Raw genomic sequence first — 25,109 nt, 5'->3', positions numbered from 1 at the left:
GAAGTTGAGTACAGGACTCATGCGGAGATGTTAGGGATATCATCACATGTCCTTGCTGTGACCAGGTCACAGGCCAAAAAGTGCTTCTCTGAACCTCAGGTCTTGGATCCTGGAACAATGGACCAAGCACCTCCCAAGACAAGGAACAGGAGGGTAAAGGTTGTGCCTTCCCAAATGCCTACAAGTGAGGATCAGCCTTCACAGGAAGATGATTCTGAGACCCCTGAAGGAACTGTCCCTATAGAGCTAGAACCTGATCAGGTTGAGTTTCTGGGGACAGGGGGACCTTCTAGGGCAGACTTGGGGCAGGCTCAGTTATCCTGTCCTTCTCTTGAACTCCTCAGACAGCAGGCTGCTGCTGAGGCTGCTGGGAATGCTCAAGGTACCCATAAGGTCTATTGGGATGATGGGCTCCTTTATTCAGAGGGTCGAGACCCCAAGCCTGGTACAACCAGGAGGTTGGTCATACCTCTGCAATTTAGGGGCTTCCTGCTTACCTTGGCACACGATATTCCCTTAGCAGGACACCTAGGCCAGAACAAAACATGGGACAGACTTGTCTGTCACTTTCACTGGCCTCACATGTCAGAAGATACAAAGGAGTTTTGTCGCTCCTGTGTAACCTGCCAAGCAAGTGGCAAAGCAGGTAGTACCACAAAGGCCCCCCTGATACCACTACCTGTGGTGGGGGTGCCCCTTGAAAGGGTAGGGATTGACATTGTTGGACCAATGGATCCCCCTACAGCATCTGGGCACAGATTCATACTGGTGGTGGTGGACCATGCCACCAGGTACCCAGAGGCAATTCCACTTAGGACCACAACAGCTCCTGTTGTGGCCAGGGCCTTACTTGGAGTTTTCTCCAGAGTGGGGTTTCCTAAGGAGGTAGTATCTGATAGAGGTGCAAACTTCATGTCAGGATACTTGACAGCAATGTGGAAGGAGTGTGGTGTCAACTATAAGTTCACCACTCCCTACCATCCACAGTGCAATGGGCTTGTTGAGAGATTTAACAAGACCCTAAAGGGCATGATCAAAGGATTACCTGAAAAGCTCAGGCGAAGATGGGATATCCTTCTGCCCTGCCTTCTGTTTGCTTACAGAGAGGTCCCACAAAAGGGGGTTGGCTTCAGCCCCTTTGAATTGTTGTTTGGGCACCCTGTAAGAGGACCCCTATGTCTGGTGAGGGAAGGATGGGAGTTACCTCTCAAAAAGCCCAAGCAAGACATAGTGGACTATGTACTTGGTCTCCGCTCCAGGATGGCTAAGTATATGGAGAAGGCATCCAAAAACCTTGAGGCTAGCCAGGAATTACAGAAAGCCTGGCATGACCAAAAGGCTGTCCTGACTGAGTACCAGCCTGGACAGAAGGTATGGGTGTTGGAGCCAGTGGCCCCAGCAGCACTCCAAGACAAATGGTCTGGACCCCATACCATCCTTGAGAAAAAGGGAGAGGTTACCTACTTGGTGGACCTTGGAACTCCCAGGAGCCCCCACAGGGTGCTCCATGTTAACAGGCTGAAAGCATATGTTGACAGGGCAGACATGGGCTTGCTCATGGCTACAGATGAGGGGCAGGAGGAAGAGAGTGACCCTCTCCCAGACCTGCTGACTCAGAACCCTGAGGATGGCTCAGTTGATGGTGTGGCCTTAGATGGCAGCCTCACTGAACATCAGCAACATGACTGTAGACAGGTTTTGCAGTCATTTCGACATATGTTCTCCCTGACACCCAGCCAGACTAACTGGTGTACCCATGTGGTGGACACTGGTGATAGTCTTCCTGTGAAGAACAACATTTACAGGCAGCCTGACCATGTGAGAGTCTGTATCAAGGCTGAGGTACAAAAGATGCTGGAATTAGGTGTCATTGAGCCTTCAGAGAGCCCCTGGGCTAGCCCAGTGGTTCTGGTCCCCAAACCTCACACCAAAGATGGGAAGAGAGAGATGAGGTTCTGTGTGGATTACAGAGGACTCAATGCTGTCACTAGGACAGATGCACACCCTATTCCAAGGGCAGATGAGCTCATAGACAAATTGGCTTCTGCCAAGTATTTGAGCACATTTGACTTGACAGCTGGCTACTGGCAAATCAGGTTAGCTGAGGAGTCTAAAGCCAAGACAGCATTTTCTACCCCCAGTGGGCATTATCAGTTTGTGGTGATGCCCTTTGGTTTGAAAAATGCACCTGCCACCTTCCAAAGGTTGGTGAATCAAGTCCTTACTTGGGTGCAGCATATCTGGACGATATTGCTGTCTTTAGCTCCACCTGGGAGGATCACCTGGTCCACCTGAAGGAAGTGCTAGAGGCTCTGCAAAAGGCAGGCCTCACTATCAAGGCAACCAAGTGCCAGATAAGGCAGAGTAAGGTTGTGTACTTGGGCCACCTTGTGGGTGGAGGCCAAGTTCAACCACTGGAGAGTAAGATTCAGACCATAAAGGACTGGACTCCTCCAACTACCCAGACTCAGGTCAGAGCTTTCTTGGGCCTGACTGGGTACTACAGGAAGTTTGTTAAGAACTATGGGTCCATTGTGACTCCTCTTAATGATCTGACATCCAAGAAGATGCCCAAAAAGGTTCAGTGGACAGAATACTGTCAAAAGGCATTTGATGACCTGAAGAAGGCCATGTGCTCTGCACCTATCCTGAAGAGTCCTGACTACTCAAGAGAGTTTATTGTCCAAACAGATGCTTCTGAGTTGGGAGTGGGAGCTGTGCTTTCACAACTTAATGTAGATGGTCAAGACCAGCCCATTGCTTTCATTAGCAGAAGGCTGACCCCCAGAGAGAAACGTTGGTCAGCCATTGAGAGGGAGGCCTTTGCTGTGGTGTGGGCCCTGAAGAAGTTGAGACCATACTTGTTTGGCACTCACTTCAAGATTCAGACCGACCATAAGCCCCTCTTATGGCTTAATCAGATGAAGGGTGAAAACCCCAAACTGCTCAGGTGGTCCATTTCCCTACAGGGGATGGACTTTACAGTGGAGCACCACCCAGGGACTGACCATGGTAATGCAGATGGTCTCTCCAGGTACTTCCACTTAGAACATGAAGACACAACTGGTCAAGGTTAGTCTAATGTCCCTGCGTTTGGGGGGGGGGGTTGTGTAGGAGAGTAGGGTCTGCTATCCTATGGTCACCCCAAATTTTTGCTTTTTGCTTCACTGGTTTATGACTTAATGTGGCTGTGGGCCTGCTAATCAGACCCACAGCCTGCTGTTCTCTCTCTAAATTGTTACCCATGTACTTTAGGTACATAACGACATTGGAACTGGTTCACCTTATTGGCCCCTGTAACAGTGTACCCAGGTACCCAGGGCATAGGTGCTTCCAAGGCCTACCAGGGGCTGCAGCATGTATTGTGCCACCCCTGGCCTGGCCTCCATATTTGACACAACTGGCTGATCACTCAGCTGGGGTAAGTCGGTGTAACCACCCCTTACTTAGGTGTAGTATGCCTATACCTAACCTAAAATGGACACATATGTTCCTATCAGCCACTCCTATGGAAGGCCTCATCAATCATGGAGGCAGAGTGCTTGGAAATATGTGAGATGGTGCTCTGGCATGAGCTGAGCCTGTCTGCAGCTTTCGGAACCATGTCCTTTAGCTGTTTCATGATACTGCCATACCATATACTCTTAAGTGCATTATAATCCTCGCGCTTAAATGCTATCTTAGGTTTGGCTTTATCAAAACATGTCGAGTAAGGTGTCATACGAATTGGAATACTACCCCCTCGCCAGTTCTGGCGACGGGGGTAGCATTCCACCCTTCTAGAGGGACACGACATGTACCTAACCTGAACCCCGGTTAAAAGTTAAACAGAGCCTCAGCATCACAAGATGGATGCTGCCACCGCAGACACAAGTCTGACCTCCTGCTGCTGGGAGTCCTTCCAGCGAGGGCAGCTTGGACAAAGGGTTTCCTGCCTTGGGAGGTGCTAGTACCACCCCAGACAGGATGTTGTGTATTGGGTAGGACAGGGCTGAATAGAATCAGACATGCCTGGGGCACACAAGGTGTCCCTGTGCATAGGCCAGTTCAAACCGGTGCTGGGGCCTTCCAGCCCCAGTCCTGGCGCGAAACTGGACAAAGGAAAGGGGGTGTAACCACTCCCCTTCCTGGTTCCACCCAGAGGAGGGACCTAGTAGGTGATCCGGCCCCCCAGATTCGAATAAGAGTGGGAGCTGTGTCCTGAGACTTCAGATCATCCTGAATCAACTTGAAATACAGAAGAAGACTGGACTTCGACATTCTGCTGCTCAGAAGACGGAAGAGAATCTCCCTGGGACCGGACATCTTGGAAGACTCCCGAAACGCTGACTACGCAGCATCAGAGGCACCCTCGACGCTGTGCTTTGGGGTTTGAGAAGCCCTAACCTCGAGCAGCCCTTGCACCAAAGATCAGCCCCCCAGCATCTCCACGATCTGCGTGGGGCCCTTTTGCACCGTGCCACTCGACGCGCCATCCCGGCCACTTGCCACGTGGCTAGCGGCCATCTTGGCGACGAAACCTTCAACTTTCACTGCAGGCCTGGTTGCTCCAGACTTGCCCTTGCTCCTGTAAAAGGGAGCACCCGCTCTGACCTTGCTGGTCCGAGTGACAAGCCTTTTTCGATTCCTGCGTGGCTTGTCTTAGCCAAGGCCTGTTTTCTTCCATCCGTTGCCGACACCGCCAACAGCGAGAAGCCTGCGTGGGACAGCTCGTGACCGACTCCTGGACGTCTTCGACCCCTCGTGTCCACGTGGCTGCAGAGAGAAGCTACACCTCGACGCCTGTTTGCACCCGACATCGCCTGGTTCCACTCTGGTTCCACGGTAGTCACTGGCTAGTGACTTTGAACATTGTCCCCTCTGCTTTCAGGTCTTCACCTCTTCAGATCCACCCTTGGATCCACCGGAACTCTTCACATCGAGCCGCCTGCAGCATCTTCAGCTCCAAGCACCATCGACCTGCGTGACGAAAACCTACACTACTTTGACCCTGTGCACCCGCTTCCTGTGGGTGAGGTAACTCAGCTCCGCCGGTGTTCCCACACTGGTACACACCTCTAGGGTCTGTGTCTAAAGTTTCATCCTTCTAGGTCCCTCGGAAGGTTCCTTTTTAACTAACTTTGTAACTTTTACGCACCATTGACATTGCATTGGTACTGCGTGCACTTTCCGCACTGCACCCGAGTCCCGCGGGCCTTTCCCGACTTCTTCACTGCTAGTCCCGATCAGCTCCAGCGATTTCCCCAGGCCCTAGGCCTCTTCACTTTCCCCATAGGGGTTCTTATACCACTATTTTAGTATATGGTTTAGGTGGCCCCTAGGGCTCATCCATATTTGTGCAACTTTTGTGTATTTAAACTGTGTTTTGTTTTAACGCTTGTGCTTCTGTGCTCATAAAGAGTATAGGGTATCTTTTGAGAAATAAATCTATATATATTTTCAATATATATCTGTGGGGTGTCCTTTCATTTGGTATTCAAGGGATTGTGTATGGTAAAACAGCTTGCTTCACATGCCTTTACAGAGTTTAGCCTAAGACTGCTTAGTCCATGCTACCCCTAGGATAGCTTGTCTATAAGGTTGACTTTACAACCTGCACCATAAGGGTTGCTTGGCATGGTACAAGGTGATCACTAGAACTAGTGAGCAGCATATACCAGGCCAACTTCTCACATCCAGTACAGCTGGACTTATCTCCAAACTGTCCCCTCCTTCTCCGTGCCTATGGAAGTGGTTGGTTCGTTTTTTGTGGTGTTGCGTAGGGGTGGTTCTTACCCTCATTGCATATCGGGACACTCTCCTTCCTGAAGTGCTTCAGCCGGTGGCTTCCACCACAGAGCCACTGCTGCACTTTAAGGGCACACTCACTGCCGTTCTGTTCAACACCTAGCCCATCCTAAGGGGCTCCTGTGCATTCCAGGCAACCCCGGTTATGTCACACAGTACCCATAGCCAGAGTGTCCGGTTGTCCAGGTCTCTGCCTCTCTAAATGGCCTTTGCACCACTATTCACGCTCTGTGTAGGGCACTGTGGCACAGGTGCTGCCTCAGTGTCCGGCGGTGGCTCGGACGGTGCTCTCTCAGGCAATTGCCTAAGGGGACGATGCGTGACCATCCGTCCGACTCCATAGGCAAGGGCCTGCGCAGCCTAATAGGCTGTTTCGGGCCGGCCAGACGAAAAGGGGTGGCAGGATTTGCCATCTCTCCCTCTGGCGCATACATCACTTCTGACACATAAGTTCTGCAGATGGTCCGAAGGGGCTACCCCCTCCCCTTCCACATTACCCCTCCAAACATGTCAACTCCGTATCCCCACGTCGGGGACCCTCTGGCCAAGGGGCCATCATGTGCTTTCTGACGCCTGATGTAGGTCGTGGTTATTTCTGCTACTTCGTGGTGTCAGCGGAGGGCAACAGCCTACGTCCTGTCCTACGGGTTCGGGACGTTAATCGCTTGCTCCGAAGGGAGAAGTTCAAGTTGCTCACACTGCCTCAGTTCTTATCTACACAAGCCTGGATGGTACATTATGCCTGCTGGATGCCTCCTTTGCACTTCCCGTCCTGCACGCCCTCGGGCTTAACCTACACTATGGCTAACCTCCTGCATTTTCTGGGGTTCCCCATCAACGTGCACAAGTCACATCTGCTTCCCTCTCAGAGGCTCCTCTTCATTGGAGCGATTCTGGACGCGGTGCAGTTTCTGGGTTATCCTCCCCAACAGCAAGTCCATGGCATTCGGGCTATGCTTCCCACCTTTCAGCCCTTATTCTGGGTTTTGGTCAGCACAACACTGAGGCTGCTGGGCCTCATGGCCTCCTTCATCCTGCTGATCAATCATGACCAGGTAGCGTATATAGGCTCTGTAGTGGGCCTTCAAGTTCCAGTGGATGCAGCATCATGGAAATCTATCCGCCTATGTCAAGATCGCAGGGGGCACTGCACAGTACTTGCAGTGGTGGCTCACGGACCAGTGTTGGGTCAGTGCAGCTCCCTCTCCTTTCCCCAACCGGGGCATACAGGACTGACAGATGCGTACCTCCTGGGTTGGGACGGCCGTATATCACAGATGGAGATCAGAGGCCTCTGGTCTCCGGCGGAGTCCAAACTCCATAACCATCTTTCGGAGCTAAGGGAGATCCTACTTGCGCTGCAAACATTCCTTCCCTCTGTCCGGGGAAGTGTAGTGCAGGTGTTCATGGACAACACCACTGCCATGTGGTATTGAAGCAAGCAGGGCGGGGTGGGGTTGTGGACCCTATGTCAAGAGGCTCTGCGCCTCTGGACGTGGATGGCACATCACGGCATTACCTTGGTGGTTCAACACCTGGCGGGTTCTCTGAATGCTAGGGCGTACAAACTCAGCCTCGGAGTCTGATGGATCACGAATGGCGTCTGACCTCGAGCGTGGCACAAGGTCTCTTTCTACAGTGGGGAGAGCCTTGGTTAGATCTATTCGCCACCGACGAGAACGGGCAATGTCCTCTGTTCTGCGGATTGGGCTTTCCGAGGCGGCACTCGCTCTGCGACCCTTTTCCGCGCGAGTGGAGTTGCGGTCTGTTGTACGCCTTTCCGTCTATACCACTTCTGGCCAGAGTGCTGAAGAAGATCAGGCGCAACCGGGCCCAAGTTATTCTTGTGGCTCTGGACTGGACTCGAAGAGTATGGTATCCCGAGCTACTCAGTAGGAGAATCGATTCCCCCGATCCGACTGCCTCTTCAGGAGGATCTTCTGTCGCAGCAGCAGGCGACGGTCCTTCACCTGAACCTGTCCAGCCTCCATTTCCATGCATGGAGATTGAGCGGCGACAGTTGACGGCTTTCGACTTTCCTCCCGAAGTCTGTAATGTCATTCTGGATGCCAGGCATCCCTCCACTAACACGGTATACGCCTGCCAATGGAACAAATTTGTGGCATGGTGCACAGCAAAAGCTGTGGATCCCCTTTCTGAGGTTCTTCTGTTTCTGCTGTCTTTGGCCAAGCAGGGCTCTGCTCTGGGCACTATCAAAGGTTATCTTTCTGCCATCTCCGCTTTTCTGGGGATTACTGATCAGCCTTCTCTTTTTAAGTCCCCTGTTGTTAAACGTTTTCTCAAAGGCATTACACACACGTTTCCTCCCGTGACTTTCATTTTTTTTTTAAACGTAGTTTATTGGGTTTTATACAGGTATCATACATGTACATTCAATCCACCAATCAACTGGTCAGTTCAATTCCCGCTCCAGGGTGTAACCCCACTGCCCTTTGTACAGAAAAATTATGCAATCTTCGCAGTGCAATAGAAACCAGATGACAATAAACATATCCCAATACTACTTACAATCCCAACACCCCCCCAACCTCCCGTGCCTTTCATAATGCCTCAGTGGGACTTAAATCTTGTCTTGACTTACCTCATGTGCGCTCCCTTTGAGCCACTTCATACCTGTCCCTTACGTCTTCTCACCTTAAAGACTGCTTTCCTGGTAGCTATCACCTCTGCCAGAAGAGTGATTGAGCTCCAGGCTCTTTCTTCCAAACCTCCTTTCCTTTCAGTTCATCCAGACAAGGTGGTTCTGAGGACCCGTCCTTCTATCTTGCCAAAGGTTGTCACGCCCTTCCACATCGGACAGACCATCACTTTGCCCACCTTCTTTCCGCCTCCGCATCCTTCCAGGGAAGAGGAGGGGCTCCACCGTCTGGACCCAAAACATGTGCTTGCTTTCTATCTGCTGCGTACACACCAGTTCCGGGTGGATGATCAGCTCTTTGTTGGCTACGTGGGTGCCAAAAAAGGTCAGGCGGTCCACAAACGAACCATTTCCCGGTGGGTCGTTCTGTGCATCAAAGCATGTTACTCCTTGGCCAAGAAGGAGCCTCCTGTGGGGCTGCGTGCCCATTCCATCAGGGCATCTGCAGCCACTACTGCCTTAACAGTCAAGTCCGGAGAGACGGCTACTTTGGCCGTTTGGTCTCTGTGACTTCCTGGTGTCATTTTGTTCGCAGACCCACCACCGGGGTTGGTATTGCTGGGGTATGTGGTGTAAGGTAAGGAATCTATCACTAACATGTCTCTTTCAGATGCACAAGTTACTACTTGTGTAACGATATATCTGTAAGAGACATTAGTTAGTGATAGATTCCTTACTGCCCCTCCCATCCTCCCTATTCTGCAAACTGATTACTAGGGTTAAGGTCATCCCCTTTTAGGGCCCTAGTTTTATGCACCAATGGTCAGTATCCTGCATGGCTCTGCGTTTCTGGCGTGGAAAGTCATGTACAGAACTGACGTCAGCGCGCTTGGGTGGCTCCTAAGTACTTTCCGTGACGTCATCTTGGCGCTGACGACGCCAGTGGCGGACGCGGAGCCGCAGGACGCCACCTACTGGCGCGCAAGGGTACTGCTAAGCAAAACTTTCTAGATCCAGTCTGACGCCTGGGGATATTCTAAGGTAAGGAATCTATCACTAACTAATGTTACTTACAGATATATTGTTACACAAGTAGTAACTTGTGCGACAATCCCTTTGGGGATTTTGGGATCAAACGTTTCCACTTCTAATTTACTTTGCTGCCTCCACTTATGGGTCCTAAAACCATCTTCGCCCTTTCTCTTTCTACGACTAGGATTTTGTCCTCAATGGCTGCTCTTTCGGCTCGCCTCACCAGGACTATGTCCTCTTCATTTCACTTCTTCCTGAGTGGCCTGACCTATCCCCAGAAGGGGAAGACACTCTAGGTACAGTGTTAGGGTAGATGTAAGGGGTTTCCTCATCACCTTCTCTAGTTATGTTGGGGGGACTACCCTAGGAGTTATGTTTCCTGACAACTTTTCGCTGATCGCATCCTCAGCTATTTTGTCAGTGTCCTCTGTAAGATGGATGGCATCAAACTCAGCAAGAATCTCCCGCAGCTTGAGTTTTGTAGGGTCTGAGACAGTATTCATTTATAGTTTTTGTAGCGGAGCCTTAACTGCTGCGTTTTAAGCTGCAGATAAGGGGTCTAGTCAAGCTCTTGAGCAATCACCCCTGTGGAAGTCAATCAATCAAACCGCGTTATTCGGTTTCAGCATATAAAACCATCAAAGTTCTCGATACATACAATTTTCATAAAATGATTACACTATATATCACAATTAAATTGCCTTCCAAAAAGTCCATGTTAATTCAAAACCTGAGGTACAAAGTTAAATACTTATACCCATGACCCTCGATAAAAAATCTAAACAGATAAAATAATGAGTCCGAGGGCCTTTTCTAGGGTATATATATCGCAAGGGTGACATGGACCTGGCCTTCATAGCAGATTTCAGGTAACTGATAACAAAAAAGATACATTCATCATGCAACAGTTATAGATAAATAAGAGCTGGACGGACCTGTGTAAAATTCATCCTCTTTAAAAGTGGGGCAATAAAAGCTTTCCGAGGAACATCATATAATTTACAAAATAATGTAAAGTGTAGCAGATCCTGTGGAGACTCACCGTCGTAGCCACAGGGTGCAACCAACTGGCCTCTCGGTATGGCCAACAAAAAATGGAAAAGATCCAGGCGGAACCTGTTTAATAGAAACCGTTCATAAATACTTACAAACCCCAGAATATAAGGCTCAGCTGACGGTGTTGTTTTCAACATAAAAAATTTGCGAACACTAGGTTTCTTCAACTCCAGCTCTTCCCCTCTAGTTTCCTTAAACTGCTAAAAGACTCACTTATTGACCCCACGTCCTTTTTAGTTACCATTTCGGGGTTAGAATACAATTCGGCTCTTCCTACCCTTAGCAAATTGCTCTTGATATATCTGAGAAAAGGTATGTGGAGGGCATGGTTAAGGTTCATACATTCTTTTAAAATCAGTTGACTCAATGAAGATTCCTCGCTCAACCAAATTTTCATCCAGAAGGTTATGGGGTGAAGGGCCAATGTGCCACTTAAGTAAGGCACCCCCAGTTCTTCGTGTACCAGTAAATACTCAGCTACTTGTATATCTGTGGCAACATGCCCCAAATTCCGCTGCCATAAGAAGCTGTTGCTACACTCTTGGCCTGATAGATCTTTATAAGTGCTGCAGTGGGTCTCTTGCCTAATTTCAAGGCAAAATTCAAAATAGCAGTGGTCACCCACACCGTCTCCCCACTGTCTTTGCTTTAAAGGGCCCCATTTAATCTGCTTGTCCATCAATACTCCCAAATAAGAGAAAACATCAGTGCGGGGTACTTTAGCAGAACCAACCTTAAATTGAAAGGATTTTATTGGACGGATGCCCACCTGCAAAACATAAGATTTAGGCCTAGGTGTAGGTAATTTCATTTTACCACTTCTTAAATACCGAATTTTACCGATTCGGTATTTAAGAAGTGGTAAAATAGAGGGGGGGGGTAGGTATTACAGAATCGGTAAATACCAAATCGTTAAGATTCGGTATTTACCGATTCTGTAAATTCCGATTCGGTAATGCCCATTGATTCCTATGGGCATTGAAGCCCATAGGAATCAATGGGCATTACAGAATCGGTATTTACCGATTCGGTAAATACCGATTCCAGCAAGGGTGCAGGGGGTGTCACTTTGACACCCTCTAGCACCCCAAATACAGGCATGTGTGCCATGTGGCACACAGACATGCCCTAAGGGCATGTCTGTCTGTCACATGGCATAGGTGTGCATGCACACATGTGCATGCACACCTGGATTCGGTATTTTACCACCCAATTGGATTGGGTGGTAAAATACCGAATCTGAAAGGCCTGTGGGACTCAGAAGAGTCCCACCTACCTCTAGTAGTTGCCGAATCGGTAAATTTACAGATTCGGTAAATTTACCGATTCGGTAAAATTGGCCCCCTACATCCCAATAACCCATTTACCGGTCGGTAACGGCCGAAATCGGCCGTTACCGGCCGGTAAATGGCCACCTACATCTGGCCCTTAGAGTCATTGATGGATAGGTCCCCCTCTGACATAAAAGCAGAGAATGCATCAAGCAGGGTTTGTAGCACCCTAGTGGTCCTTGAAATACGGATCACATAATCCGCTTATAAAAGGACATGGAGACCGCGTCGGCCATCATGTTTTTATTTTTAACACCGATAGAAAATCTTGTTTAAAATATTAATTTAGAAGACTTTATAATAACTAAACTGCAATTCTGCTTCCATGTATACAATTTTGTGAACTGTTTGTGCATTCTTTTGTGTAAAGCAAGATGCATTGTGTGGCTTGTAGCTTATAATTGTAGATTTTGCACACTGCTATCTGAGTGTTTTTAATTTTCTATGTTAACCTGATTTATGTGTGTGATGGTTACAAGAAAGATTTGCAATTAAAGACAATACTTTCTATTTCATTTTAGCATAATTCATATGTGTATGTTCGAAGAAAGGAGATATCCAAATCATAATGATGAATTTAGGATTAAATACGTTAATGAAAAGTGATAAATGGTGTGCACCTTTAGTGTGTGCATGCAAATTGTAACAGTAAGAATGCAGCTATGGCTATATACACAAGTACCCAGCAGTTGTATTTTGTGGTATGAATTGAAAAACAGTAAATCCCATTAAGACATTTGTCCGTGCATACAACGTATAAACCCTCTTTTCCCATAAAAATGTAGAACCATGAAGGCACAACAAATTTTTCTTTTTTTTTTCTTTACAGCTAAGCTTATTTTTTCCAATCGCGTTTTGTGTATGCACAGTGTTCCTTATATTGGTACCCTTATTTACTGACACAATCAACTCGCTGATTGGGATTGGTATTGCTTTGTCCGGAATTCCCATCTACTTTATGGGAGTCTACTTGCCAGAAAACAAAAGGCCCCCCTTCGTTAAAAAATGTTTAGGTAAGTTCACAAGGGATGCAGTAACATGATTGGTATGCAGTAGTCTTATTTCAGTGATTATGATTTGGATATTGTTTGACTAATGCAGGTGGTTACTATGTTTTTTTTCCATACTTCTTGATTTGCAGATAATCTTAAAGTAAGAGTAGTTGACAATAGTGAAAGATCTTCAAAAGGCCTACTGTACATAATGGCAAAAAAAAGGCTAAAGATTGGGTGCGGAGTCAAGTAACAAAATCTGAAAATATGTATGTTCTCTTTGTGCCTCAATAAAAAGGAGCATGTGTCATAAAGCATATGAATATGGGCAATATTAAGCACTTTATTGGTAGTCAGACAATTATTCTTACACACTAATACTATATTTATCCTTCAAAGGCTTGCCATTAACAAACATGAGAACTGAATTGTCCAGCCCAGACGTGGAATCTCGGCACACTTTTCAAAGGAGAAAAAATGATTTTCACTTTTAATTTGAAAGGTGATATCTTCTTACTTAATGAAAAATTATTTAGCACCCTGGTAAAAGACTATTTTGGCCAATTCCGTAAAAAAAAATACTAACCTAGTTAACTGTTAGGAAAATCACCTAGGGAAAACTAGGTGACCAGAAAAAAAACGTTTTTTAAAGGAAATTGTAGGGCAATGTACATATGGAAAACTGACATTGCAGTGTTAAGTAATACTAGTCATCTGTTATCCCATCATGCTTTCCCAGCCCCCAGTGGCTCTAGTTCTTTTTCCCAGCTCCTGTTGACAGGACTTTGTGGCATTGATTACCATCAGGGAGGCATTCGATGTCGAAGTAGCATAGACTTTTGACATTGAGGAAGTCTACAATGTAGAAGCACCATACAATGTTGAGGCATATTTTTACATCAGCCTCTTTACCGGTGTACAAAATTAGTTTGCAAGCTGACATCAAGAACCCTGCATTTGACTTCAGACTGAGCATTTTCTTGCCTACGCCCCTTCCAGACCCACTGTTCCTGTGGTTGAAGTATCAGATTCCCTGCCTGCAAGAGACCACACGCCTTCTCAGTCTTCTCCAAAGCCTGCTTTGCTGGTCATTCCACTGGCCATTCCAGCTGCAGGGAAACGAGCAACACTCCCACAGTTGAGTCCTTACACTATGGTTCACACAGGTATTCCAAGGAGATCTAAGACTTACAGGTGTAGACCACATTCTCATGTTCCAATCTAGACTCCATCATAGACATCACTCTCACCTTTCAAGACACTCTAGAAGATCTCAAGAACATATTCTGTGACTTCAAGTTTTTATTTGAGATCAAGAACCAGAAGACATTCCCCAACTTTGGCAGGTTCCCAATCATCCAGAATTTCTCTGATTGATTGCATCACTACTTTACTGTGATTCTTGATTAGAGTTGATGATTCTTGATTAGAGTCGCTATTCGAACATTTTTAAGACCCCTCCTTCCTCTCATTATAGGTCGCTTGACCCTGTAGTGAAACTATTTTTAGCTCCTTCTGTGAAGGCTGCATAATATTTACTACAGGAGAAACACACCCCTCCAGAGCATGATCCATTGTTCCTCCGGTCAGCCTCTCCTCCGGATTCAATCTTTGTCTTTGCTGCAAGATAGAATCATGCAACTCATCCTTTTTAAGTGTTCCTCCTGAAAGGAGAGGAAGCTCTGTGGAGAGAAAAGTCTGTGGTATATCAACACAGTAAAAGAAAACCCGCCAGTGCTAATCTATTGGGGGAGATGAGACTGGTCCCTATGGGATCTGCTGCAGCATTTCTCTGATTGCTGCAACATTTCTTGACTAATTGTCTTGAGAAAGATGTGAGAATTTCATGGCGATATATATGATATATATTTATTGATATAAATGCACCTGGTAAGACCGGTCTCAATAATATTTTTTGTTCTTGGTCAGCTGAACAACACATAGGCTCCGGGGTGTAGGTAATTTTACTACACTTACTCTACACATTTCCTTTTGTTTTTTTCTCTGGAGTGCAATTCCTAACATATTTTCATGTATTTCATTGACTGTGAGTAATACTGGTCATTTTTTAGTTATGGGTTTTTAATATTGCGTTGAAGGTCCACGAGGAGTCCATGAAGATTTGAATATATTTGTTTATCTTGGAAATACCACATTTCCACTGAAGAAGGGTTCGGAGGAACCCGAAATGCATTGGGAGTGTTGTTAACAATTAGAATGTGGATATTTATGTTGACACATGCATATCTCTTGTAGATGGAATTTATTATGGTTAAGCTTTGTTGAAATACGAATGAAATGTAATTCGAAATTCTGATATATATTTTGATTTATCTGTGATGTTGTTCTAAAAAATGATGAAACAATCATAAATATATGATTCACAAATATCAAAGAAGTGTTGAACTTTATCGAAGACACCAGGTGTCCTAAGCAGTGCATCACGCAGGCAGTGGTCTCCATTGCCTCTCATTGGTACTAAAGGAGGGCATTATGATCTCCACTCAAATCATTAGGGCTGCTGCGATGCTTCAGGTCTAGCCCCATATGGCCATTGCAATGGCCTAGCACTAAGAAGCTCATCTTGGCTCTGTCCTACAGGCGTCCAACCAGAAGTTCAATAAAGGATATTGAATTTCTCTTTTTCAGGCAACAGAAGAAATGGCAGACCTCAATATTGACAGCTGCAGGTAAAACCTCTGCAGAAGGCAAGCGGTGACTCCTTAAATCTCCCTTTTCTGCTACCAACTCAGATGGGGAAGCATTTCGAACTACTTGGGATGATATCTCAAAAGACCATTGGGTGCTAAAATTATTGCAAAATGGCTACTCGCAAGTTCATAACACCCCACTTGACAATACCACCAGAAAAAAATTACACTAACACCATCTGAACAGACTTTAGCAGGATCACAAAATAAGGCCATGCAAAGTTCTACCTCCTCAGAAAGGTTTGAAAATGTATGTTCGAGGCTGTATGTGGCTGTTGATACACATGCTGTGCTGTGCATAATCCTGCCGTCTATTGTTGGGTTTGGGTGTGTGCAAGTTTACAACATTTATTTTTATAGAAAGTCATTCGAGTCATGAGGCTTTGTGACTGGTCCTCTTGCTGGTAATGCGCAAGGTCATATTCTCAATTGTTAGATGCTTTCTTCTGCCATCTGGTTCGGATGTGTGCCTCCATGCTCCGGTGTGACTCCGTTGTGGTGCACTGTTCTCTGTTTTCACAGTTCCTACCTCCATCTGTATCGTTATCAATAGCTTTCCTATTCCCTCTCCGTTCAGACTGAGGACTACTTAATCTGCTAGGTGAGTTTTTTTCCATCAATGGCCACATGGGCCTTCTCCCTTCGGGGCCTTCTTTGGTCCATAGGCGCATCTCCCCCACCATGTTCACAAGGTGTTGTAACTGATGCCTTTCTGCTACTGTCCTTGGTTTCACGCTAAATACCCTCGGACCGATCTCCATCAGGTTTGTAATCTGTGTCTCTTCACCCGAGCACAACAAGACTGATTGCGACGCTTGCCACTCCTTCCGTTCGAAAAAAACTCATCACGACCGTCCAGCTCAACGACTCGAAATGTCTCGGAGGAGCAGAGACAACACACTGGACCTTTACAGCACAGAGAATATCGAGCGAGAACAAAATGCTCAAGCATTGGCTACGGACGAAGGGCCCTTCGCCCAAACAACTGCTCCAGCTCTGATCAGGAAATGCATGATCTTCCACTAGAACACCCAGGTGTGAGTACTGTACCACCCTCACCTCACCTCTGACTCCAAACCGAGCAGCCCTTCTCAAAGGGTCTAACAATTTCTCTAAACCACCAGAGACAGACTGCTGGGCCACCACTGCCTCCGGGCCATAGTTGGCATTGACCAACTTCGGACGTACCTCCCAGCTTGATGCTGAAGAAACGTTCAAAGCAAACCACTTCGGCACAGGCCACTCCTGCCTCGGAATCAAGCAGGCCTGCAACAACTTCGGCATCAATACACAAATCGATGTCGGAGCCAAAACCATTAGTGCCAAAACAGTTGACACGGAGAAAATCGGAATCGGAGCAGAAACCACCGGTGCCCAGCAGCAAGTTCGGCCAATGGTCACCGACTGCGGAGCCCACTCTTCAAAAACTACAGTAAGAGATCAATACCCTTTAAAAACACCTTATGATTCATCTCCATACTGGCCTGATAATCACACGCCCTCCTGTTTCAGTTGCCCAACCATAGGGAGACAGGGCCCTAGGGATATCTTTGACATCCTGTCACAGGATGATCCCTGGGATACCTATGATACTGACCCACCAGCGGACAGATATCCTGACTTCTACACTGTAAAACCCTCCCCTCCCGATGATACCACTTCCTACTATGACCTCATTGGTAGGGCTGCTACCTTCCATAAAGTAGATCTGCAGTAGGAACTGTAGTTCCAATATTGCCAGTAGGCTCTGCGCATTGGAATATACCCTATATATATGACATAGGACTGAGGTCAGTATGAGGTCAGTATGTCTCTATCGAATTAATTGTGAGTGCCAGCTAGCTCAGAGGTCACTAGAAACTTTCACGAGTACACAAGAAGAGATTAGTTTCTGACAACCACATAAACATGACAACTTTGTTTCCCAAAAATAAAACGTATATTCAGAGTCGTGGAAACATTAGATAACTATTTTACTCAGTCAATCATGTATGCTTAGTTTCTACAGAGTTGCAGAGAAAATAGAGAGACGGGCGTTTCAATGAAAGGGGTTTATTGAACAGTCTTCTTCCTCATGCAAGAGAGGTGAACTGCTACAATTGTTAGACAGAATGCAAAGTATAATGCGCACAGCGTAAACAGTAGTATAAAATAATACTGTAATAGCATTGTCTGGTGCTATGACATATAAAAATACATACATAAATAACACAGGCTAAAATACTCAACTGGTGCTTCTAAAATACGCCTACCCCAATGTACCTAACCTAGATCTAGTACGAGGGAAGAAGTAAGTGTGGTCTTTAGTATAGGCTTGGTTTTTGCAAATAATTGCCAAAGGTTTCTCTAGGTTATAATCCGCTCCATACCTTAGAATAAGAGAGGTTGGTATCTCTTTCACAGACTCGATTTCCCAACACCACGCAAGGGGAGTCCGAAACACTGGAGCTGGATTCTCGGCAGAGGAGGACAGCTTCTGATCAGTGCGTCAGCTGGAGAGTTGGCTTCCATCAGCACTTGCTGTAGCGAGCTGCGTCGTGCAAGTAGGTAGTCGAACTGCACCGGACCACACCATGCTTTTCTATAGCAAGTGAAGGTTTGTATTGGGGACACTCACTTTGTATTCAGCGGCGGTTCCTGCTCCAACCTCAGAGGCATAGCGGCATTTTTTAACAGCACATCAGCGCACCAGCCCACAACTCGCAGCACCCGCTCCGCGGGTGCCGCTTCGACCTGAGCTGCGGACACCAACACAGCGGGGCATTCTTTGTGGCGGTAAGGCGGCTGTGGGCGCGAGGCGACAGCGGGGCTGCGAGCGTGCGGGGACTTCAATACCCAGAAGTCCCTGCAAGACTGACGGAGAGCTTCCGGTCCGCTCTCCCTGCTGGCCCGCCCCCCCCCCCCCCCCCCCCCGAGGCTTTCAAGAGGCGACCCTGACCTCCAACGTGTGGGACACTCACGTTGTATTCAGCGGCGGTTCCTGCTCCAACCTCAGAGGCATAGCGGCATTTTTTAACAGCACATCAGCGCACCAGCCCACAACTCGCCGCACCCGCTCCGCGGGTGCCGCTTCGACCTGAGCTGCGGACACCAACACAGCGGGGCATTCTTTGTGGCGGTAAGGCGGCTGTGGGCGCGAGGCGACAGCGGGGCTGCGAGCGTGCGGGGACTTCAATACCCAGAAGTCCCTGCAAGACCGACGGAGAGCTTCCGGTCCGCTCTCCCTGCTGGCCCGCCCCCCACGCCCCCTATATTACAACCTCTGAATCCCGCAGCGCGGGACGCAGCCCGGGCGAAGACTGGGCAAAGACTGGGCCGTTTGAGGCCGTTCGAGGTCTGAGAGGACTGGACTGGCCTACCCTCTTTCGCCCAGTTTTCATTATTAACTAAATGTGTTTGATGTTGTAATTTTAGCATTTCCTAGGAGGCCTTACCCGGGTCCTTGTCCCTGCCGAACTATGTGTACTAGGTTAACTCGTAGCAAGGCCGTTAAAGGAGGCTCTTCAATTAGTGGCCCAATGGATGATTTTATCACTCGTACCAATTTAGCGATTGACCAGGAAATTTCCAAACTGCAGACCCGTGTCTCCCTAGAATTGGCTGCCGCTAGAAGATTATCGGAGGTAATTGCAGTTTCAAAAAAATCTTCACTGGGGCATATAGCTACTGCTGTTACCCCGGAGCGACCTGCCAATCCTAGTTCCTTAGTCTTGCAGGCAGAAGTTCACCAGGCTCCGATTTCACAACCCCCCTCCCCAGCCTCCGGGTCAGTTGTTGACGCAGGTGATTCGATTCCGCCTGCGTTGTCTTCCATGCAGAATGTCAGTTTTAACTTTTCTACCCCGGTAATTTTACAATCACTCAACGGTAAGCAGGATCAGAGTTCTGACTTCCCCGCCCCAGTAATTTTTAATTCATCTAGGATTAATACAAAACAGGGTAATCCATCCAAAAGGAAAAAGACTTCCCGGCACACTTACTACCGCAAGAAGGCAAGAGTTGCGACGGTACAGAAACCGAAATTGCCCAGTGTAATACTACCCAATACAACAGAAAGGATTATCTCTAGGGAACAGCCAACTCGAGAGGGGGTTTCCGAAGGGACAGATCCTCTTTCTACCACCATTATAGTACAGGAGGGGGGCACACATGCTGAGGGTCGGGATGGGAAGGATGGGGAATTCATAGGTATAGTTTGGGAAACACTCAAGAAACTTCTTTCCCCCCTTGCTCTTAGACTCTCAAGCATCGAAAACAGCTTGCTGGAGATGGAGAAAAGCATTATTGCTTTGGCCGCTCTTGGCTTGAGAAGTCTTGAAAACCAGGGCTTCGGGGTAGAGGATCCAATTCCACAAGTACTACATCTTCCTCCCCCTGTTCCATCACCTGAACGCCCGGTTCCTAAGCCACGAACTCTGGGTGCGAACCAAATCATTGCTACCTCTAAACTTAAGGCCCCTACTCGTCCTTCCCCCCAACTATCCCAACCACCCCTAAAGCCCACTACAGGCCCTCCTCCTAGACCTCCCCCTAGTGAATCCCGCCATCAACACTATCAGGGCCCCTCTGTTAAGAATAATTTTAGAGGTGGTTATATTGACCTTCCCCCAGAGGCTAAAGATTATGTGGTTGTTCTGACGGGCGTCCCCCAGATTGAAAATGGCCATTTTGAAAACCACTGGTCTTTGAAGAACAAGACAATGCACTGGTTTAATGCGAACCATCCAATCCCCAATGGTCGGAAGAGCAGAGTCCTGATGGTGCGTCGTGTCCCCTGGGTGGGCCCCACAAAGAAAACCGCGGTTGGGGATTGCATAGTGGTGACCTTTGAGGACCCACATACAGCACATTACATTTGCTCTTGCCCCACTGGCGAAGGTTCCCGCGTCATACCCAGGCTTTTACCTTTTTTCTATCCGCCACCGCCTAAAAAGTTAAGGGAAGACAACTGGTCCCTGGTACAGCGCCACGCATGGAGGACCCATCCCCCCAATTATCAAGATCCCTCTGTGTGCTGGAATGGCCTTCCTACCCTGAATAGGTTTGGCAGCCTTGAGGAGGTAGACTGACTTGCAAGGCATCCTACCATTGATGTAGTGGCAATGGCTTCCTTACCCCAGACCCCTGGGCTCACTGATAACCCCTCTGTAGTGTCTGGTTATAGTCTTGGATATATGGAAAGTCATTCAGTTTTGAACTCAGTACGAATCGATACAGTTGAGGATTGTACTGGTGGAAAAATTAGCACTTCAACTGGGGCTCTGATCACTGATGAAGAGAACAAAACAGATGACTCACACCAAGATAGAGTAGTTCCCCCGTTGGTACCAATGTCGCCCATTGCTGAATGTAATTCTACCCCACAGTTGTGTTTCCTGTCATGGAATATTGCAGGGGTAGGCCAAAATCTGATAGATCCAGAATGGGCAGACTATGTCGATTCGAGTGACTTCTGCCTACTACAAGAAACCTGGGCAATCGATATTCCACACAGGATAGGATATAAAACCTTTGGCATTGAGGCCATTCAGTCTGATAGGGGAAGGCCATCTGGGGGATTGATCATATGGCTCAAAATTACCCTAGCTATTAAGGTTGAACCCATAGATACAGGAACCCCTGATATTCTGGCTTTAAAAATTACATCTGCAAAAGGGGGTGAATATTACATTGTTAATGTCTATAATAGACCTACAGGGCACTCCAGGGTCTCGCCCACTTTGGAAATCTTGGACTCTTTTTTAAAAAGGGTGGTGGGCGAAGTTCCTGTGATATTGGGAGGTGATCTGAATTGTAACTTCGAACCAATCCTCGGGATAACTGACGTTTTCCAAGATGAAGATCAAGCTTATAATATTCCTCAGCTTGAAACTTCGAACTATGTTCCATGTACCACTTTGGCGGTCCAACTATTGAGGCTAACAGTCGACCACGGTCTTAGAGCATGTAATGGCCGTTTTCCATCAGACCTAACCAAACAACCAACTTTTGGGAAATCAAAAAGTAGGCTCGATTTTATTCTCGTTTCATTAAATATCTGGCATTTTATGATTGATTTCAAAGTATCAACAAGGGTCGAGAGTGATCATTATCCTCTGGAACTCTATATTGACGAGCACATGATTAGAGACACCCCCGCCTCTATACCGAGTGAGATAGTCACTGATGATTTATGCGAATATGCACATATAATTAATAATAACAGACGTGCTTTAAAATGGTCGCACCTTCTAACCGAAGGTAAGACCTTAGCATCAGTCTACACACTTTTTAGCAAGATTTTTGCACCTTTAGTAGGCCAACCCTTGTCAACTGATAGCTGTGACCACTTTGTTGAGCTACATAAGGTTTTCTTTAATGAACTAAGAACCCACATGTCCAAATTGCCAAGAAAGAAACAGCAAAATGTACGAGTGGGATGTCATGGGAAGATTTGGTATGACCACCCATGTAAAATGGCCAAGAGGAAGCTTTTAAATGCTATCAAAAATAAATCCAAAGAAGACGTTAGAATTGCCAGGGATGAGTATAAGCATGTTCAAAAAGTTTCAAAAAAAACATGGGAAGAGTCGATCTGGGCTGACATGTTGACTGCTGCAAAACAAAATGATAATGTCGTCTTCTGGAGGTTGGTTGCAAATGGGGGGCATACAGGAAGACCTGTGAAGGATACATTCATTGATGAAATGACATGGGTGACACATTTTACTAATTTGTATAAACAATATGATAGTGGTGCTGAAGAGATTCCATGTTCACTTCCACTACCCGTATGCCTCGATTTTACCCTGGACGAAACAAAAAGGGCAATTAATGAATTAAAAAATAACAAAGCACCCGGCCCAGATAAAATACCGGGCGACCTCTATAAACATGAATCCGATGTCTGGGCCCCCTATATTAATCGTCTGTTTAATGCTCTGTCTGAAAGTTGCAAATTCCCTGATAGTTGGCGAGCAGCAGAAGTTGTCCCAATTTACAAAAAGGGGAATAGATCTGTCCCCTCAAATTATAGACCTATTAGTTTAATGGACATCCTACAAAAACTCTATGCCAAACATTTGCTATTTAGGATAAATGATTGGCTGGAGGAGTCAGCTATACTTTCCAAATTTCAGGCAGGCTTTAGGTCCAAGACCAGCACCATAGACCAGGTCTTTAGACTATGTTGTTTATATTGGAAGTACGTTCACATTAGGAAAGGTCATTTGTACGTAGCTTTCATTGACCTGAGAGCTGCATTTGACCTTGTTCCACGCAACCTGCTTTGGATATCTTTAAACAAAGCCGGTCTGCCAGGGAGCCTTCTGGTCCATATAATTGAGCTACACGCTAGAAACCATGCTAACATCAGATGGGGTCCGAATGGTGAACTGACGCGTGACTTCCCGATTAAGCGTGGTGTCCGACAGGGATGCGTCTTGGCCCCCACCTTATTTTCTATTTATGTTAATGATGTTCCTGAATACCTGAATGCTTGTAGCAATGATTCACCCCAGCTCAATGGAGAGAGGGTGCCTGCGTTGCTCTTCGCGGATGATACCATCTTAATATCCCAAACCAAGAAGGGCCTCCAGGCACTCTTAAACTCCTTTAGTAGCTACTGTGTGACCAAAGGGCTAGAAATAAATGTTGATAAAACCAAATGTATGGCTTTGAATCCTAGCAGGCCGGACAGAGGGAACCTGACCCTGAACGGGGAAACTTTAGGTAGTGTGGAGAACTTCACCTATTTGGGGATAGTACTTGACTCTAAGTTAACATGGAAGGCTCAAATCGAGAAAAGCAAGGTGTCATATGCTCATAATGTTAAACCAATAATCTGTAGATTGAATGCTAGTACAAGCAAAAGTGTAACACCTGTACTTGAACTGTTTAAATTCAAAATCCAATCTGCCGCCCTATATGGGGCCGAGATATGGGGACCGTGGGCCAGGGAGAGTTTCCAAGGCCTGGATAATAAATTTATGAGAACAATTGTAAGGGTCCCAACTAGTACACCATTAATTCCCCTTCAACTCGATTTGAACTTCAAACGAACTGACCATCTAACCACCATAAGACCGTTAATGTTCTGGATAAGGATCTGGTCCACACCGGAACTGATAGATTACAGGAATGGTCTTCGAGAAGTAATGAACTTAGACTCTTTTAATTCCCTTCGGTGGTTCGGGCATATTAAAAAATGGCTCATAATTCTAGGCTTGCATTTGTTCTGGGAAAACCCAGAGAATTTACCTCCTTTTGCTAAACTTATAGTAAAAAGAGCTTACTGGTCTTTTGTGAATAACAGGCATGCTCACGAAAGTAGAATTGGCACTCTTACCCAAAACTTTTTAACCTTCAAAGATGAACCTTGTTTTGAATTATTTTTGGATGAAATAGAGCCCCCTGTTGCTAAGTCTCTCTATCTGAAATTTAGATATGGGAATCTCATGTTGAATTCCAACATAGAGCGCTGGTCAAAGAAGAAACCGGAATGTTTGAATATTATAAGTGGGAGATGCCCTATGTGTTCAGTTTTGTGTAAAGAGGACGAGGTCCACATGTTGTTTATATGTAAAGCATATTTGAAAGCTCGGAAAAGATGGCTTAAACCCATGTGTGTACTTCTAGGAACTAGATCCTGTTTAACAGCATACAGGATCTTAAAAACTAATACTGCTCAGTTTATTGTATTCAGCATTAGTAGGTTCCTTTTTTCTGTGCACATCACCCGAAGAAGATTGGGACAGATGCTTTAACTAGGACCAATTCTAAAGACTGAACCTTGCAGCTAAACGGATGATGTCTTAAAGAGATTGGTGAAATTTAATTCTGCATTTTATTTTAGAATCTGTTGTTTTAAATGAACTGATGCATGTATATTGATACGATTTTTTGTTTTATGTATGTATATATGTGTGTCTTTTATGGCCATTTGGCCGAAATAAATAAAAAAATAAAATATATTATACCTTGAAGGTGTTTAGGAATGCCAGCTTTGACGTAAAGTTGGGTATATGAACGTCATGGATGAACCCCTAAGGAATAGTTGTTCATGCATAATAATGAGTTTCTTGGAGAAATCAATATCCAGGCGAAGGGAAGTCCCTTCAGCTTAAGAGTCTGGTTTTCCAAGAAATCGTTGTGACGTAGATGAACGGATAGAAGTAGCCAGAGAAGATAGCGGAGAATCGAGAGAAGATGCATCGCGGAACACGTAACTACATTTACCATAGTCCTTAGGGGCGATACCGCTGGTGTGTGAGTAGTGTGAGACCCCACCCCCAATTGTAATGTTAAAGCTCCCTCGAGCAGTTGGCTGACGAGCCAGGGACCCCGCACCTACGCGCCTGAGTGGTACTAAACCTGGCAGATATTTGGCAGCCACCGGCAACCCCAGAACACGGCCTATCCCTGCTGACGAGGGGTGATACCCCGAAACACGTGTCCAGGGATGGCGAAGATAGCGGAGAATCGAGAGAAGATGCATCGCGGAACACGTAACGACATATACCATAGTCCTTAGGGGCGATACCGCTGGTGTGTGAGTAGTGTGCGACCCCACCCCCCAATTGTAATGTTAAAGCTCCCTCGAGCAGTTGGCTGACGAGCCTGG

At 46.7% G+C, this 25,109-nt stretch overlaps 1 protein-coding gene across 2 annotated transcripts in view; it reads left to right on the top strand.

The window, feature by feature from the left end:
• The window catches only part of SLC7A6 (solute carrier family 7 member 6), a 457,165-nt gene that overhangs the window by 386,874 nt on the left and 45,182 nt on the right, over positions 1–25,109 (top strand). For both annotated transcript variants that reach the window (XM_078670746.1, XM_078670747.1), the window contains exon 9: positions 12,635–12,818. In XM_078670746.1, coding sequence (XP_078526872.1) covers positions 12,635–12,818 — 184 coding nt within the window. The remainder of the gene's footprint in view (positions 1–12,634; positions 12,819–25,109) is intronic.

The sequence above is a fragment of the Lissotriton helveticus genome, chromosome 12 (genome assembly GCF_964261635.1).
Source record: "Lissotriton helveticus chromosome 12, aLisHel1.1, whole genome shotgun sequence".
NCBI classification, from domain to species: Eukaryota; Metazoa; Chordata; class Amphibia; order Caudata; family Salamandridae; genus Lissotriton; species Lissotriton helveticus.
Note: the sequence above shows the minus strand (reverse complement) of the source record. Positions and strands in the feature narration are given on the sequence as shown.